The following is an 18,986-nucleotide window of genomic DNA, read 5'->3' as shown; positions in this document are numbered from 1 at the left end:
GAGGAAAAATTGCAAGGTTGATAATTTATCAGTTTTACAGACTCATGTTTTAAAAAGCACCATCTGGTAGATATCAAAAATAGAATGTAGAAGGGGCAAGATTTTTTGAAATAACAACAGAAATCAACTAATTTGCCTTAACCTCAAAAGACTTCTTTTCAATATAATTTAATGAGCTTATTAAGTCTATCATCATTGTAAATGCTAGCTGAAGAATACTGGCAGTAACCATGCTATAAGGAAATTGTAAGCAAGTGCTATATTGCCGAACCGTTAGATTTCTTGCTTTTATAAAAATACTAAGGCTCCCTGGGAAGTCATGCAATCATTTTTCAGGTTCTGGACAAGAAAGAAAATTGGCATATCATGTTATGTGTCAGTTAATAAGTATTTATTGAGCCCTCTGTTCATTCCCAGTGAAGCTCAGAAATTACTTATTTTATTGTCTGAGAAGAAGAGCACACACTAGATCTAAGACAGAGTCAGAAAATGGGAGCAGATTGTGAGGTTCCACAAATACCAGAAAGGATACCACCATGATTGGAAGCCTTCTCATGATGAAATTCGTGTATTTTAGGCTATATGATAATAGCATATAGGCTAAATTAACCTCCGAAGAATCTCCCAATATAGGACTTGTGTTCATCTTATTCTAAGTCATAGTTGTCAACTTGAAAATAAAATAGCGTTTTCAGTCATTCTCTTGGCAAGTTGGTTGGATATGTATGATGTGCTCATCTGGGTATCTTGTGAGTAAAATCTAGAGTTAAATAGTGTAAGTATTTCTTAAATTACTCTTTAGAGATGTCTGTTTAAGCTAAGAATAAAAATTTAGTTCTATTTTTCCCAAGTATTTTGCCAAATAAAATTTATGTGTTATCATTTGCCAGGCTAAGTTCCTTGAGGGAAGGCACTAAACTGCCTTTAGATCTGTGTTGCCTTTATAGCTCTAACTCCTTAATCATTCGTATTTGGATAATTAATACAATTAACTGTGAACCACATGGTACCAGAAACCCATTACATTTGTTTTTCTATTTTCTAAAGTATAGTAGTATCTCTTAAAAAAACTCTTCTATGTTTTAGATAATAGTGTTGGTGAAGATATGAAAAAGACGTACTGTTGATTGTTTTAAAATCAACTGCATTTATAAAAGAGCAGTTGAAATTTAGATAAGTACAATTCATATATTCTACTAGTCTTCTATCTGCAGGTGGATAGTTAACAACTAACCTTTTGGAAAGTAATAGCTGAGTCTTGGGCTTGTTTATATTGTAATAGCTGAGTCTTGGGCTTGTTTATATTGACTTACAATACCTTCCCATGTGTTAGGCAGCGTGTACTTCAGGTGAAAGCATGTAGCACATTAAAAATAAGTAACTGGAAGGGGCGCCTGGGTGGCTCAGTCGGTTTGGCATCCGACTTCGGCTCAGGTCATGATCTCGCGGTTTGTGAGTTTGAGCCCCGCATTGGCTTCTGTGCTGACAGCTCAGAGCCTGGAGCCTGCTTCAGATTCTGTGTCTCCCTCTCTCTCTCTGCCCCTCCCCTGCTCATTCTCTGTCTTTCTCTGTCTCAAAAATAAATAAAACATTAAAAAAAATTTTTTTAAAAAGTAACTGGTATATCGGGACACCTGGATGGTTCAGTTGGTTAAACTCTGACTTCAGCTCAGGTCATGGTCTCATGGCTCATGGGTTCAATCCCCACCTTGGGCCCTGTGCTCTCAGCTCAGAGCCTGGAATCTGCTTCAGATTCTCCATCTCTGCCTGCCCCTTCCCTGCTCTCGCTCTCACTCTGTCCTTTCTCTCTCAAAAATAAATAAACATTAAAAAAATTAAAAAAAAAAGAAACAAGTAGCTGGTATCTAAAACTTTTCATCCTATGATAAAAATGCATGTTTCCAGGAGCTGTAGTTGGATACTCTTATCTGTAGAGTGCTTCCTTCCAGGTCAGCTCACCTCCCCACTTAGTGTCCAGCTACCACAAAAACCCACTTCTCTCTCTCTCTAGCACACAACACTGCTGTCCACTGACCTTGACTACTTTGCTTGGCTGTGGCCCACAGTGCTGGTACTGCCTCTTCTCATCGCTAGATTAAAAGTGAATATACCCCATGAACTCCAAGGAACTATACAAGTGTAGAGCTTTATTTTTAAAATCACCCGATATATTTGTGTTATTCTTCCCCCAAAGTTAACATCAAAAGGCATTGCATATTATTAATGCTTCCTAAGTTCTTATATAATCTAAATTTACAGAAAAGTAAAACTTGGAGTGATTTTGAACAGCTAGTAACCTGGATATTGGAATAGTCATATATTTTATTTAGCATGCAAAGTAGAAGATTAAGAAAGAAAAAGTTGGAAATACTTGGAAATTTGGAAATTTATAATTCTGTCAAAGTTTCTCTGTGGAAATGTTTGTTTCATAACATAATGTTCGGCTTATTGAATTTCCATGGGATCACAATTCAATCTTTTAACTAAAATATTTTATGTTTAAATTAAGCATGATCATTTTGAAAATGTTGCTATATAGAGAGTGGGACAGACTATTTTCTGGGGATGACCTTTGGTTAGATAGATCAGTCCCCATTTATCTTTGTAGAATAGTATCAAATGATACCAAAAATAGAAATAGGGAGCTAGGGGTGCCTGGGTGGCTCAGTCGGTTGAGCATCTGACTCTTGATTTCGGCTCGGGTCAGGATCTCCTGGTTCATGAGATCGAGCCCCACGTCAGGCTTTGTGCTGACAGTGTGGAGCCTGCTTGGAATTGTCTCCCTCTCCCCCCCCACCCCTTTTTCTCTCTTTCTCAAAATAAATAAGTAAACATTAAAAAAAGAAAGAAAGAAATAGGGAGCTGTTTTGAAAATCCCCTCATGACCATTTTGGAACAATGAGTATATAGTATTTTTTAAAGGTTCTAAAGATTTATAGAAAAGTAATATAAAAATAAAAATCACATTGCTTTTCAGCATCTGGGAACAAACATGGGTATTTTGAGCTCCTTAAATGTAAGACTTAAGGTTGTTTTTTGGGTTTGTAATAGCACCCCCCACCCATCCCTCAGTAAACTATTTTCTGTTGCCTTCTTACTGATTTCATTGTTAGTCACAACTGTGTACTTTGTAAGGGTGGAAATTTGAGCTGCATGAGATAATAATTTGGTCAATGGACACAGTAAACACTTAGACAGTAGGAGACAAAAGTTTCGTCAGATCAACACTTCATGAGTGCTGTGCAAGTAGCTTTAGCTTCCTTATTTATCCCTCCATTATTTTCCAGGGTCTTCTTGTAAATTCTTGGGAAATTGAACATTGTCTTAAATGTTTTGTAATTTCCCATTCTTGTAGCACGTTGTCTGGCACATAGGTGTTCATCGGTATTCATTGCCTGAAATAATATTATTAAGAGAGCCGTGTGGAAAGAGGAGGCCCGTTTATGGCCTTAACCATTCAAAGATTTTTAACTTGCCAGGATCCAAAGTATTTGCCAACCTCTCTAGTTTAGTCCTGAGTAGAGAGAAAGCATCAGAGGTACCCCAAAATGGGAATCTTTCCTTTTCTTCTCTCTGTTGCATTATAATTAAATCATTTTTTCCATTTTGCTTTATAGCCATGATACTCAGTACATACTCAAATCCCAAAATGGGTGATGGGCGTTGAGGAGGGCACTTGTTGGGATGACCACTGGGTGTTATATGTAAGCAATGAATCATGGGAATCTACCCCCAAAACCAAGAACACAGTGTATACATTGTACGTTAGCCAGCTTGACAATAAATTTTGCTATAGAGAGTGGGAGAAACTATTTTCTGGGGGTTGACATGAATATGAATATATATTCATATATAATCATATATAATCATATGTATTCATATATAATCATATGTATTCATATATATTCATATATAATCATATGTATATGAATTATAGTGACAGGTAGCACATACTGCAGGGTTGTAATGCTTTCAGGAACACTGTGGTTGCTATAGATTTTTTTTTTTTTTTTTGCTATAGCTATTTTTATCTACCATTTATTGATAGTTCACTATGTGCCAGGCACTGTTCAAGGCACCATTCATTGTTGTTATTTATTTTAATGAGTCTTTTATTTGGATTTCTAATATTGAATTCAGGTACTCATTTAACTTAGGTACTCGATTATCCAGTGTGGGAAGTTGAAATATTCTGATCAAAGATAAGAAATACAGCGCACTGGACACCTGGGCAGCTGAGTCATTAAGAAATACATCAATAGTGTAGTTAACCATATGCTGCAATATAATAGTCCAAATAATCTTCCACTTTGTCACACTAAAGGTCAAATGAAGGCTTATGACCTTATTGATCAGGTGTCACTTTTGTATAATGAACCCAAATTAATACTGTTTGGCAATCATTTTTGAAGGAAGTGACGTTTCATTTATTTTGCAGCTGAAGTGGGATCTAGTGTGTGACAGGACCTGTAAATAAGATAGTGTGATTCTAGGACAGATGGGCTATATATAGAAGGATAGATCCTTTCCCCTACAAAGTCTATATCTGCATCAATAAACCAATATAAATATTGAACTATAATGGCAGGTTTCATTTTCTTTCTTTATATCATTCCTCGTGTTTGTTATAATATTAGTGATAGTATATAATTTTAAAAAACTAACAGTAAGACTATTTTCTTTCAGCAGTTTTAGGTCAATTTCATCTTATTCCTTGTGCTAAGAATGAACCAAACTCAGATATCAAAGAACCAGATCTCTAAGATTCAGCGATTCATAATTCCTTGGCATTCATTTTATAAATTTGTTTTTCAATTATTTATTAATATTTATTAACAGTAATATTAATTTTTTAAATGTTTATTTTACTTTTTTAAATTTTTTTGAAGTTTATTTATTTATTTTGAGAGCAAGAGCAGGGAGGGGCATAAAAGAGAGGGAGAGAGAATCTCAAGCAAGCTCTGCAGTGCCAGCACAAAGCCTCATGTGGGGCTCAAACTCACGAACCATGAGATCATGACTTGAGTTGAAATCAAGAGTCCTATGCTTAACTGAGTGAGCACCCAGGCGCCCCAATGTTTATTTTGTTTATTTTGAGAAAGAGAGAGAAAGAGAGAGAGAGAGCAAGCAGGGAGGGGCAGAGAGAGAGAGAGAATCTTAAGCAGGCTATGTACTGCCAGCACAGAGCTCGATACGGGGCTCAAACTCATGAACTGTGAGATCATGACCTGAGCTGAAATCAAGTCAGATGCTTAACCAACTGAGCCAACCAGGTGCCACAGTATTATTAATTTTATATCAGTTTCCTCTTATATCTTGTGCTAAGAATGGGCTAAGTCCAGACATTAAAAGTTGGCTCTCCAAGATTCAGCAATTCATAATTCCCCAGTATTTATTTTGTAGTTAACATTTGTTTAATATCGTGAGGAAATGTATTCACGTATTGGAAAGAACTCCCTAAAATGGAGACCCATTTAAATTGTGTTTCTAAATCCTGTTATCGAAAGCCAAGGATCACACTGTGGTGGAACTGTGTTATATTGGCAGTCCTTGGGCAAATGAAAAACCAGTAATTGCTATTAGAAATGCTGTTGTGTTTGCAAGGATATCCAGTACAATTCTATAGTTATATTATTGTGGATATATACATATACATATATATCCAATCATTATATATATACATATATATAATTTATATTTATTTATATATTATATATTTATATATTTATATTTTATATTTTATTTATTATTTATTATATAATATATATTTTTAAAATATACTTACTGTTTATTTTTAATTTGTATATATTATTTATATTATATATATATTTATATATGAAAAAGTATTTTAAAGTGACTTTTTTGGGAAAGCATGGTTTGTTCACGTAAATATGGTATATTTTTAGTGGAAACCAAGAGGCAATCCTCAGTTCTGGGTATTTCATAACATTTTACTAATCAGGAAAGAGTTACCAACACACTGTTAAAAAATATTAAAATATATGAGTACCTTAATGCAAACAAACAAGAGCTATGCAAAATATACTGGGAAATGAAGTCCTGTGCCATGCATAATGGAGAAATGAAATATCAATGCCCGATTTCAATGAATTCCAGCAACTAAAAAACAAACCAAAACTGAAAATAGATTTTAATGAAGTCTGACAAAGTGCATGTGGACAAGACAAATACATTAATTAAACACTATTTCAAACTAAGCAGCAAATGTACTACAATTAAATATCCGTTTTTGTGATATTCACCATCATGGAGTTTTATTGCTATGTGATGGCATAATTTCTCTCATCTTGTTGTCCTGTAGGGGGTAAGGGCAAGTGGCTCACGGACAAACTCAATTTTGTTATGTGTTCCTTAATCTTTCAAGTTGCACTTTTCTTTACATCATACAAGTACTACTTAATATTAACACAGAAATTCCATAATCTAAGAAACAAATTTGTGATGGATTTTTTTTTGCTGCAGAGGAGGTAACAACAGCCACCATCACGGCAAACATCCAGAGCCTACAATCCTTCTATGGGCGTTACAAGGATGAACTCATTTAATTTTTACAATGGCCCTAGAAAGTGGATATATTTGTTATCCACTGTCTTGGTTTGTGTTCCTCCAAAAAAACAACTCTATACAAGGACTTGGGGGCAGGTAGTTATCTGAAGATGATCCTGGAAACACCAAGGAGGAGTAAAGTGAGGCAATACTTTGTGAGTATGTGGTTTACTGCCACGGGGAACTGGGGCTTAGTCCCACAGGGACCCTATGAGAAATTGTATGGAACACACTTTGGAATCAGCCCACAGGAGGCTGAGGAGGCTGTAGGATTTAGGTAGTAATTCCCATCCTTCATTAGTTGAGGGTCACTCTGGGTGTTAACTCTCCAGAACTCCATCCTGCCTTGTGTATGGATACAGTACAGCTCGATGGCCAGATAATCCCATGAGACAGAGAGCAGAAGGCTTTGACCTTTAAGAAATCACCTACAAATGACCTCCAAAGTCGACCAAAGTGAGATGGGCAGAGCACCAAGGGCATCTCTCTATACCCTTACTTGACAGGTGAAGGAAGTAAGTCATAGAGAGGCTGCCTAACTTGTCCAAGTGAGAATGGGAATGGGAGAGCTGCAACTCACATGCAGACAGTCTTCACTGCAGAGCAATGGTTTTTTTCCTTTTTATTAAAAAAAAATTTATTAATGTTTATTTTAGAGAGAGAGAGGGAGAAAGAGAGAGAGAGAGCGAGAGAGCGAGCACAAGTTGGAGACAGGGAGACACAGAACCCGAAGCAGGCTCCAGGCTCTGAGCTGTCAGCACAGAGCCCTATGCGGGGCTCTAACTCACAAACCGCGAGATCGTGATCTGAGCCAAAGTTGGTTGCTTAACAGACTGAGACACCCAGGCACCCCCAGAGCAATGGTCTTAAACATACGGACAGATGGGAATCCCATCTGCTGCCAAGTTCTTTCATAACTTCCAAAAATTATGCCACACACATTTAAAAAAAAATGTTTATTATGTTTGAGAGAGAGAGAGAGAGAGAGAGGGAGAGGATCAGAGAAAGAGGGAGACAGAAAATCCCAAGCAGGCTCCAAACTTTCATCACAGAACTCAACATGGGGCTCAAACACACAAATCGTGAGATCATGACCTGAGCTGAAATCAAGAGGCGGTCTCTCAACCCAGTGAGACACCCAGGGGCCCCTGCTGCACACTTTTGACAGTCATACCTATTTTATGTATTCCATATCATAAGTAATACCTTTGGTAACATAATGTTTGTACTCAGTACATTTGTTTCATATCTCTTACTGTCAGCATAAAACCTTTCATCTTTACTATGGAGGGTCATACAGGATAATTGGGGTAGACATTTTCTTGGAAAGAAAATACATTTTTTTTAATGTAATATAAAAAGCATGGAAACATTTTTTCAGGTACCTCAGACTATATGAAAGCCATTTTGAGTTTTCTCAGTTAAATTTCAGTGCTTGGAAATTTTCTGAATTATGGAGCTAGAGAGCTTGAAGCGTTCACAACACTCTTGCCGTAAAACATGACTTAATCTGATCAAATATAATATGTAAATCATATTTATTGACCTCTTCCTAAGGGGATAGAAGGAGGTAAAACAAAATAAATTTGTGTCAATATGTGCATATGTGTATGTGGTGAAAAGGAACAGTGAAAACAGTGCTCCTAGAGGTTTATTGAGCTCATGCTGTCATACTGGGATGCCCTGTGTAGCTCTTTGTCTCCTTGTCATCCCCAAAAGAAGAAACTGGAGAAGAAATGCACTTTCTTCTTCTCCATTCCACCCTTCATCCAACCGATAGTTTTTCCTCTGATAATCTCCAAATTTGGTGAAAATAAGCAATAAGTTACGAGGGGAGAAGCTCAGAGGCATTATGATAGAGAGCCAACCTTGAGAGGAGGAAAGTGATCCTCTCTGGACTACATTTACTTCCTAAACATTTCTGAATTTGAGAATCCTCACAGGCTATTTTCATATATTTAGGGTTAAAAACAAGTGGAATGTGTGCTGCCACTTCTCCTGCCTTTCCAGGAAGGAAATGACTGGTGGATCATGTTAAATCTTCTCACTAAATTTGGAAGCAACCTCAGAATCTTTCTCTGCAGACTGCTCCTGCAGCCGCTGTCTGTAGTGAGGGTTAGCCAGGTGAAACCTATGTAGCATCTCTGTGCTGAAAGTCAGCTCACTGACGACACGGGACCACAGCTAACGTATTAGCCGTTATAGCCACAGCCCTTTTCTTTGGTGCTGATATATCATAGACACTCCACAAATAAGCCTTACTGACAAATAAACTGTAACTGATGTATTCTGACTCACCAAAATAAGGTCATATGTACAGGACTAAATGAAATGGGGAGGTACGATTGAACCACATGGGAAGATCAGAGAATCAGTTTTATAACCAAGGATTACTAGGTCTTATTTTCTTTCTCAGCATTATTAACTATTCATTTGTTGATGCACAGGAGACTATTCTTTAGGTTTTGCTTGAAGAGGGATATTTAGATCTACTGGTTATAATTTTAAATCTAAAATGTAAGACTTTGACAAAGGTATGCTATCAAGACCTAGACTACTTAGTGACATCATTAGATTAAGACATGAACAAGTAGTAAGTGAATAAATGTAAGTCGCAGGGAGATGTGTAGCAAGAAGTTCAGTGGTAAAAATCATCACTCAAAGAATCAAAGTGGTGATATGCAAGGTCACAGTCAAAGAGAGAGAATGACCCTTTGACCAAGGCAAATTTGATTCAGTGTATATAAAGGTGGATAAAGGATGCAAGATCTGACTTTTGTGGCATTCTCACTATGTGCCAAGTATAGCGACAGTCACTTCACATACATTATTTCATCGTGATGATTATGAGTGGTATTAATTATCAGACCATTTGAAGTGTGGAAACAGAATCGCAGAGTCACTCAGTAGTGGGTCCTCCCAGCTCAGAGTGCCAGAGCCTGCCAGGTGAAGGGATTGTCAAGAAGACAAGGGGGAATGCTCATTGTGAAACATACAATCAGGAATGCCAGAGGCAAACAATGGAAGTTTCTATTCAAGCACTAATCAGGTAGAAATGCCCAAATGAGTTTGAGGTCCTGCCCCCCGAAAAAAAAAAAAAAAAAAAAAGTTTAATGATTCCCAGAAAGGGCAGAAGGACTAAACATCTTTACCTGAGATTTGCTCCAGGACAGCTTCCTGACTGCCAGGCCGTGGTAATTTGTCCAGGGGAAGAGTTCCCTGGGAAGCTATTTTAATATCAGGAATGCTTGGCAGACCTGTCCTGATGGTTGAGATGGATGAACCAAGTTAACAGAGCCGATGCCACTAAACCCTTGAATATACCATAGAAACAGGCCCAGAGGGCTTTGAAAATCCGCAACAGTACCAGGCTTCAATCAGAATCTTGGGCTCAGATTCATACTTTCGCACTGTTTATCATAACTACCCAGATGGTTCTAGAATGTAGCCAGTTAAAACAACTGCTCTAATTTAATCAGTTGGCATTCTGGCTTATGTATTTTAATAATTTGTGAGTAGCTTTCCATGATAGCGTCTTGTAAGTAGGTTTCCATAGTATGGTAACTTGTGAATTTGCTCTCTACATTATAACTTACGAGTTAACTTTCTTGTGAGTTGGACTTTCTAAGTCTAATATCTAATGTGGTGATGTTACTGTAACACTGAGAATCAGACCTGTATCATGGTGAATTCCCCAAGGCCACAGGATTCCCTGACTTCTCTAGAACTACACTGTCAAATACAGCATTGACACATATGGCTATTACAGTTCTGATTTAAATTAATTAAGATTAAATGAAATTAAAAACCCAGTTACATGGTCATACTAATCACATTTCAGGTGCTCGGTAGCTGCATGTAGCTAATGACTACCATATTGGACAGCACAGATATGGAATATTTCAATTACAGAAAATTCCACTGGGCGGTCCTGGCCCAGATTATTAAATAACCAGACATCTCTTGCAGACTTGCAATTTACTTTATCCTTTTATCCAAACATGTACTTCACATGCTTTATCTCAGTTTAAAATAACTTTAACCACTATTTGATATATTAAATTACCCTTTTTATTTGATTTCTCCATAAAGGGATAAAGGTATTTCAGGGGCAGAGAAACACATCACTGGGAACAGCAAATGTTGGAACCTCATATCAGATTAGGTGGAGCCAGCTAAATGGGGTCACATCATTTCTCAGAATTGCCTGTAATTTTATATCTCTGTCTTCCCTGTTATCAAATGTTTATCTGACTTAAGCCATAAAATGCCACAAAGCAAGTAAATATACCATAACAACTAGGCTATATTTCATCTTTATAATTTATTTGTATTTACCATAGGTTAGGAATCGATTGATTTTTTTTTTTCCAGTTGGGGAAAGAAAATAAGACAGGAGAATTTCTGGGTAATTAAAGGTTAGCCCTTAGGACCTGAGAGCCTCCTTCATTTTTGGTGAGAGTAGAAACAGCCATTTGTACTAAAGTGATTATGAAGACCATGATGCCTCCTTTGCTGTGGTGAGCACTATGGAAGGAGTCCCGAAGTCTGGTTTGCGTCCTTTGCTTTACTATTTATAAGACTTGGACCAAAGGCAAAACTCCTAACTTCTCTCATCCTCATTTCCCTAATCTGCCAAACTGAAATCAGAGTTAAGAAACATAGAAGACCCTCTATGTTAAATGCTTTTAGGTCTTGACACTAACTTGGAACATTTTCATCCAAAGTGATTTAGAGTCTTGAGTTAGGTATTGTCCTTCCTCCAGACCACACATTATCCCTTCTTTTCCTACTATTCACTCCAAATACTTATTGCACATTGTCCAAACATCCTGACTTTTCTGTAGAAGAGAGAGAAAGCACATCCTAAGGGAGCAAGATCGTAAATGTTGGAATTTCATATCCCAAATAGGTGGGGCTGGCTAAAAGATTCAAAATAAACAAAGGCAGATGTAAATGTGAAAACTAAGTAAAGATTATGAAGATAGAGAAACATTTTTCTTAACTTCCTGGTCCTTCTTTTCTAAAACAAATTTACACATAGGCCTGTTTATGTTTAAAAGAACAAGTCACAATGGGTCATAGGGAAAAAACACAAGACACTGAGGAGGTCTTGGCCCATGTCATGAGAACCCAGGGAATCTGAAGCTAGGAGATAGTGAATTTAAAGTGAGATGGTGTATTTGCTGCCATGATTTAACGTAAATATCTTCTGATTTATTTTGGATTCAACTTCTGTTGAAGGTAAGAAGTGAACAGCAGAACAGAAGGTCTGCTTAGGCATAGAACAAAATTGTATTTCCACAAATTTCCAACCTCTCTACTTAAAGTCATGTCTTAAATTGTTAAACATTTCCATTATGATACTGACAAACAGAGAGGAGAAGATAGAGGCATTCCCATTTTTTCTATTCATATCACATCTATAACAAAAATGGTACCTGTGACCTTTGGAACGACTTAATTCCTAGTTGAAAAATTAAGGCCCCTGTGCCACTGGTGGCCCCTTCTAGGTCTTTACATTAACAAAAGTTTCTATGATCAAAACACCTAGAGCATTTAGGAATTCATCAAGAATAGTTACTATCCTTTGATGAATTGATTGAGAAAGACTGCAGTAGAAGCTTAAGGTAGATTGTAAGTTAAAAGGAAGTTATAATTACTCCATTTGAAGTAATGAAGTGCCAACTATTTATTCCACAGGGAGAGAAAATAAATACAGAACAAAGAAGTTATTATTTTTTGCTTAATAAAAGCTTTTACAGTTTTATTAAAGAAAAATAGCTGTTTATTACTGAAATTTTAGCAAATGTAGATAGTCATAATAGAGAAGAAATATATCCCCAAGTCCCATCTTTGAGAAAAAAATAACCAAATTCTTCGTAATCTTTCTTTTCATCTGTGTATCCCTGTGCTTTCTCAAGAAAGAGTTCCTACTGCAGACAATGCTTTGCAATATAAATTTTTTACTTGAAACATTATGAACATTTTCCTGACCATCAGTTTGTATAATATGTTAATGTCTGTATAGTTTTCCATTCCACAGATACACCCTAATTTGTTTAATCACTTTCGTGTTGGGCATCTAGGAAGTTTGTGTTTTTTTAATATGTGAAATGCTGCTATGAATATTAGGTTGAATTGTTTGTATGTATTTCAATTATTTCTTTATAATAAACCACTAGAATAGAATTATTCGGTTAAATGATTGGTCTGTTTCTTGGGTTTTTGTTACCTACTTCTAGGCACTTCCTAGAAAATTCCTAAGAATTTTCCTGCTCACCAGAGAGTGCTTGGTAGAATACAGAATCTTTCCCAGCATCTGATGTTGTCAGCTGCTTCCTAACCTTTGACAATTTTATGGGTAACAGAGTACTATTGTTTTATTTTACATTCTTTGGTAGCTCTTTCGTGTTTGTTGAACACTGTCCTCTCTTGTTTGAAGGGCTGTTTGCTCACATCACACTCTGATGTGAAAGAAGAACTTCCCTTTAAGGCCCACTGCATAGGCAGAATCGAAAGAAAGGGTAGTGGACAGAGGTTTTGGAGAGAAATGAAAACAGCTGTGGGGAGAGGAGGACAGAAACCATCCCCCTCATAACTAGTGTGTATTTTGCATGGTACATGTGCTATTATGGCTCTAACTGGAACAAGAGAACGGAGAGTGGTCCCGGTGCAGTTTCTGCCATGAAATAGCTTCTTACTTATCTTCAGAGACAAGATCTAAACAATTAAGTGTCAACCTTTTTGAAATGCCTGTAGAGACAGCACAGCACACTAGTTATGAGCACATACTCTGGGGCCGGAGTTCAAACCCTGACTTTGGCGTTTACCATAAGCTGCATGACGGTGGACAAGTTGCTTAATCTGTTTCTTGAGGCATAAAATGGGAAAATAGCAGTGACAGGTTGATATAAAGGAGAAATGACTTGATAGACCTACAAGTCTTAGACTGGTGTCTGGTAAGTAGTGATATGTAAGTGTCTTGTAAACAAAATTTATAAAGAACCTGGCATGGCACATAGCAGCACTTGAGAAGTGTTAGCTGAATACATGTAATATGCAATAAAAGGCAATACATAGACAAACAGGTTTCAGTACATGTGATTTAGACAAGAGGGGTACTGGGTGTTAAGGGATAGTTTTCAAACAAATAAAATCATGAATCTCATACAAATATAAAATAACCCATATCAAAGAGCTTTTTAATTCATTTAAGAGAACAATAAGATATTATAATTAGTTCAAAGAAGGATCCAAAAAACAGACAAGTGAATGAATGGGTGATCAGCGTTGAGATGAATTTGCTGACAAATGCAAAGCTGGCCTCTTCCACAGGGCAGAAATTACTTTCGTCTCCACCAGACAAAATTCCTGTGTATCTCTGTGGACAAAATCATTTGCTGCTGTCAGTCTTTACTAGATTGGAAGGTCACTCAAAGAAAAGGAAAGAAAATAACATCATGGTATCAGATCACCAGCAGGAGCCCCTCGACACAATCCTTGGAAAAAATCTTTTGGTCCATTTCAAAGACTTTCCTATTTTCCCTTGATTTAGGGAAGTAGGCAACTAATCATTCTAAAAATTATTGAAATTAGGGCATTAAAGGGACTTTAACAGAATTGAAGCCTCAAGCACTGAACAGTTCTGTGAAACAATCACTTCACTACTTTGAGCATCAGTGACCTTTTCTGTAAAAGGAGGATAAGTGTGTCTCGTTCCTGGAATCTCTTATAAAATGAAACAATATGTGTCCAAAGATCCTAATACAGTGTGCGACTCATAGTAGATATTCAATAAGCAGTAGCTATTACTGTGCTAATTATGATGAGCTGAACCAACCAAAGAATAATTCCTCACTTTTGATTCTACCACACGCGGTCAGCCTAGGTAGAAGTTATGTGCAGTGTTTGGTAAAGCCCTGGGGAAGGAAATTGTGTGGCTCCCACAGGGGACACTGAAAACATCAGCATGGGGAGGGGGGTTGGTAGAGAATACTGAGAAATAACGCAGTGTAGGTAGCATCCAGTGTCTGAAGAGGCTTTGGAATCCAGTCAAGTTTTGGCCGTCAGTAAGCAGCCAATTAAGCAGCATCTGGAGTGCAGATTCCTGGGCCTCACCCCAGACATAATGACTTAATGGCTGGCAGTTGAGAATGTGTGTTTTATCAGGTTACCCAGTTACCAGTGTTGCTTTAGCATATTGGAACTTTAAGAATCACTGATGCAAATATAAGATATAAACCTTTATCTGGAGTCATTCTTGAAACTTAGGAGTAAAGTGAAGTAAGGGACCTTCCAGCCAGTGCACGTATAGGATAATGTCTGAATGAAAAGATGAGGTGAGCCTGAAGGCAGGAGGGAACTGGCAGGTTTAGGTGGGACCTATCCCTGAGGTGATGAGGGATTGCACTAAGGTGGAAATTAAGGAAGAGACAGGAATCAGTGACTCCAAGCATTACTACAAAGAAGTAGACTTTAATGACTAAGTTGGTAGGAGATTCAAAATGGAGGACCACAAGTATTCAAAATGGACCACTTGATTTTAAGTCCAGGTAAATAGAATAGAGATTCATTGACACAAATTGAGAATTGAGAATGGTCAGTTTCGTGGAAAGCTAAGTTCAGTTTGGGGCATGGAAAAGGATGAAGATACTCTCAAGTGGAAATTTATGGAAAATGATTGAAGGAAGGGGAGGGATGGGGAGACTCCAAGCTTGAGTGACAGGTCTTGGCTAGAACAATAGATGAAATTTTTAAGGAACATCTTCAGATAAGTCTTCTCTGTTTCCCTTCCTCTTTAAATTGTCAAAATATATGTTATTTGACACACAAAGGATTTCATGAGTTAAATGCTAATCCCTTTGAGTGTTTCAAATTTATGTATTATCCTATCTATAGAGAAAAAGTAAAGCTGTATTTATAGTTTACTTTAAAGATGAAAACCTAAGGCATAGTTGAGAAGGTGAACATGTTTAATTATTTTCCTCTTTCTAGACAAGATGTAAAGCCCTTACGATTTAGGAAGGTGGTTAGAAACTCATTTGTATATCCCAGTGAGGTATTTGGTAAATGCTTAGTTATTGAACTGAATTTTAAAATGATTCCTGAGGATACCTGACAATGTACAGCATCTGCCTACCCCTGGAGTTAAGCCTGTTTCTGGTAAATCCTGTGAGTTCAATTCCCAAATGTGCTACAGTCCTTTGAGAAGCTAATTAAGATCCTTGGCTCATATGGGGATTGTTGTCTAAAAATTAAAAGTCAGAATGTGCTCTAAATCTCAGACTCACGTGACCCACTGGGAAACTTCCAAGTATTAGTAAGTCCTCAGCTTAAACTGTTGGTTCAAAACCACTCTCTTGGTTGGAGTAGAATCACAAAAGGGTATTTGAAGAGCCCTTTCTTTTTCTTATAAACTGTACAAACATCTAGCACAGTAAAGCCGTTTTTAAAAAGTGCCTTTGATTGCAAGTGTTGTAATTTTTGTTTTGATCCTGCTATTAACAAAAACTAAAAACTGTATTTTAATCATTTAGTATGTACAATAATTGAAGTGTTTTATTGATCGTTGTGTCAACAAAAAGATGAGCACGTTCTCAGAGAAAATAAGTTCTCTAGTGAATTTCTAAACACCAGGCAGTGCCCATAATCCAACAAGGATTAGATTTTATGTACATTTTATTGTTGCCTGGTATTTGGCAGTAGGTATTTTCACGCAATGTATTTTTAATGAATATAAAACACAGTATGCAAGGAATTTTGTTGCATATGAAATATTACTGAATCTAAGTGAATACCTCCTTTGCATGTTCTAAACTTGAATTTATGTGTATGTTGTTATAAAAAAGTCACATTGCTTAGAGTAAGTTTATATTTTTATCCTGTCCTTAACATTCTATGACATTTGTGTTGATTGGTTTAATTAAGTTGCTTTATACACCTATTTTGTGATTTTAAGTGTGTAGAAACTCAAAGCAGATTCAAATGTACCTTCTGCTGAATGTTTTATGTCCTTGAATTTTTAGATTATTTTATATATGCAAAAAATAAATACATTCATTTATTCATTTGACAACTACTTATCGAACATCTCTTATGCCCCAGACACTGTTCTAAGTGCCAAATACACAGTAGGAAATATAGTATCATGTGGTCAAGAACTGGTCCTTTATCTACTGTCTGTCAGTAATAATAATGGTACTCCACCCTCAAACAGTAATTTGATCCAAGTCTTTGTAATTAATCTTATAGATTGATTCTAGAAGCAGAGGTCACAGGAAGAAATTGTTATGGAAGTGAATTTAGACTTCATATTTTAATTGATTCCTGCTCGTCTTCAATAATATGAACATCTTTGCTTTCGAGTGTAGGATTTTATTTCCTTGGAAGTTCCCATCATAAGCAAACTCAGTGTTGGTTTACTTAATGCGATTGATTTATTTGATCCATGGGAACAGGCCAATGCAATATGATTGGTGAGAAATGTTTGAGCCTGGTCGTTTTAATGGCAAATATTTTATAATCTCTGTTTTTAGAAATCTAACAGGTTTTACTTTTTTTTTTTCTTTTTTTAACTCTGCATCCTTTAATGAGAGGTCTTTATCTTTTATCTGTTCACTGTTTTCCAGGTTTTAGGGACAAAGCCAGAGCTTAGGGATGGAGACGATGATGACGACACCATAGCAGACATAACCAACAGGAAAATGGCTAAACTCTACATGGTGAGTTTACTGTTAGCGAGTTTTATTATTTTTACTGGACTGGATGCAGCCAGGAGGCCTGTTCTGGGAGGGACTCTCTGGGATAGCTGATAATTATCATTGCCCTGAAAGAGAAATGTGTAAGTAGAATCCATTCTTTGCTCTAGTATACTTATTAAAATTCTTCTTTTTATTGCTTTTTGTTTTTTTTATTAAAAACGCCAAATAATAAGTGAAATAATTGATACAACTTAAATAAAATTATATATTGTTGCTGTGCTAGTTTGCAACAATATGTTTTGATATATGACATTTAATAAAATGTTTCCTTCATGGGATAAAAATACTTGGTAAGCTCTTTCTTTTTTTTAAATTTATTTATTTAAATTCAAGTTAGCTAACATACAGTGTAGTATTGGTTTCAGGAGTAGAACCAAGTGTCATAAGCTTTTTCTTATAAAGTCTTGATAAATTATAAAATCTTCATGTCATTTTAAATATCCTGTTTAGCCATCATAAAAACTTTCTTTGTTGCAGGAGGGAAAGGGTATCAAATCAAACAGCTGGGAGGAAGCAGAGTAAACATAGCCCTGTCCTGGGCATTTGAGACCTAGTTCCATGACACCTCTGTGGTGATAACCCACTGGGTGACCCTGGGCAAGATATGACCATTGTGGGCCTCAGTTTTCTTAGCTGAAAAAAAAAAAAAAAAGAGAGACAGATTACATTAGAAGATTATTCAGGTTCTTTCCAACTCCATAATTTTATGATTTTATTGCTGGTGAAGGCAACAGAAGCCACAAATGCACCAGATGAGGAGATTGCTCAGATGGGATCCTTTAAGAGTTCCCTTGCCTTTTAACTTTCCAAGCACATGATTGGGAGCAGATGGTTAATCTCCCTGCAGAGCTAAGTAGTCATCCGGCATCACAGGAAGGAGTTACATTTGCTCTTCTTTAAGGGAACTTCTAGCTCAGAATCTGATTTTGAATGAAGATCAAGTTACTAACTTGTGTATTATAACTTACATTTTGTAACAGGGAAGTGGATTCTTTTCTTCCTAGAAGGCAAAGGAAAATGTGGTTACCACTTCTGCTAAATACTGATGATTTCAATATAAGCCATACAAAGATTGTTATTCTGGACTTCGTGGCAGCTTTTTTTCATTACTGTTTCTAAAACCCATTTTCAACAACTTAACAAATACTTTTTATGCTACATCATCAAATAACACTGTTCTCCCTCTTGGACAGCATTATAATAAACTAAAGAAATATTTTAAAATGTGAAAATGTGTCATTTCTCCCTCTAGTGGATTTGTAATGTATTGCACTTATATAAAACGCAAAGTCTCTTTGAAAATACTTTAATTTGGAATTGCAGAACAAAGCTGGGAAGCAGAATCACCTGGATAGCTTCCAAAAAACAAAACAAAACAAAACAAAACAAAACAAAACAAAACAAAACCAGAATTCAAGCCCCACCACAATGCTGCAAAACCCCACCACTGATCTAGGGAAGTCCCTGGAATGTGCATATTTATCCAGTGCCCAGGTGATTACCTTGCAGTCTACTAGCTGGCCTTTGAAAAACAGGGACTTCCAACCTGGGCATTAATATCACTTTCAGTTTTGCAAGACCACCTCCACCTTAAAAAAAAACAAAAAAACCCCACAATGTTTTGTGGTTATTCCCAAACTTCAAGAGTCTAAGTAA

The 18,986-nt window shown here is 36.6% G+C and overlaps 1 protein-coding gene across 1 annotated transcript in view; it reads left to right on the top strand.

Moving 5' to 3' along the window:
• Positions 1–18,986, top strand: part of SCIN (scinderin) — an 83,230-nt gene that overhangs the window by 33,879 nt on the left and 30,365 nt on the right. The window contains exon 5 of the mRNA XM_058724966.1: positions 17,199–17,291. Within this exon, the coding sequence (XP_058580949.1) occupies positions 17,199–17,291 (93 nt within the window). The remainder of the gene's footprint in view (positions 1–17,198; positions 17,292–18,986) is intronic.

This window comes from Neofelis nebulosa, chromosome 4 (assembly GCF_028018385.1).
Source record: "Neofelis nebulosa isolate mNeoNeb1 chromosome 4, mNeoNeb1.pri, whole genome shotgun sequence".
Classification (NCBI taxonomy): domain Eukaryota; kingdom Metazoa; phylum Chordata; class Mammalia; order Carnivora; family Felidae; genus Neofelis; species Neofelis nebulosa.
The sequence above is the reverse complement of the archived record's forward strand: the minus strand, read 5'-3'. Positions and strand labels throughout refer to the sequence as shown.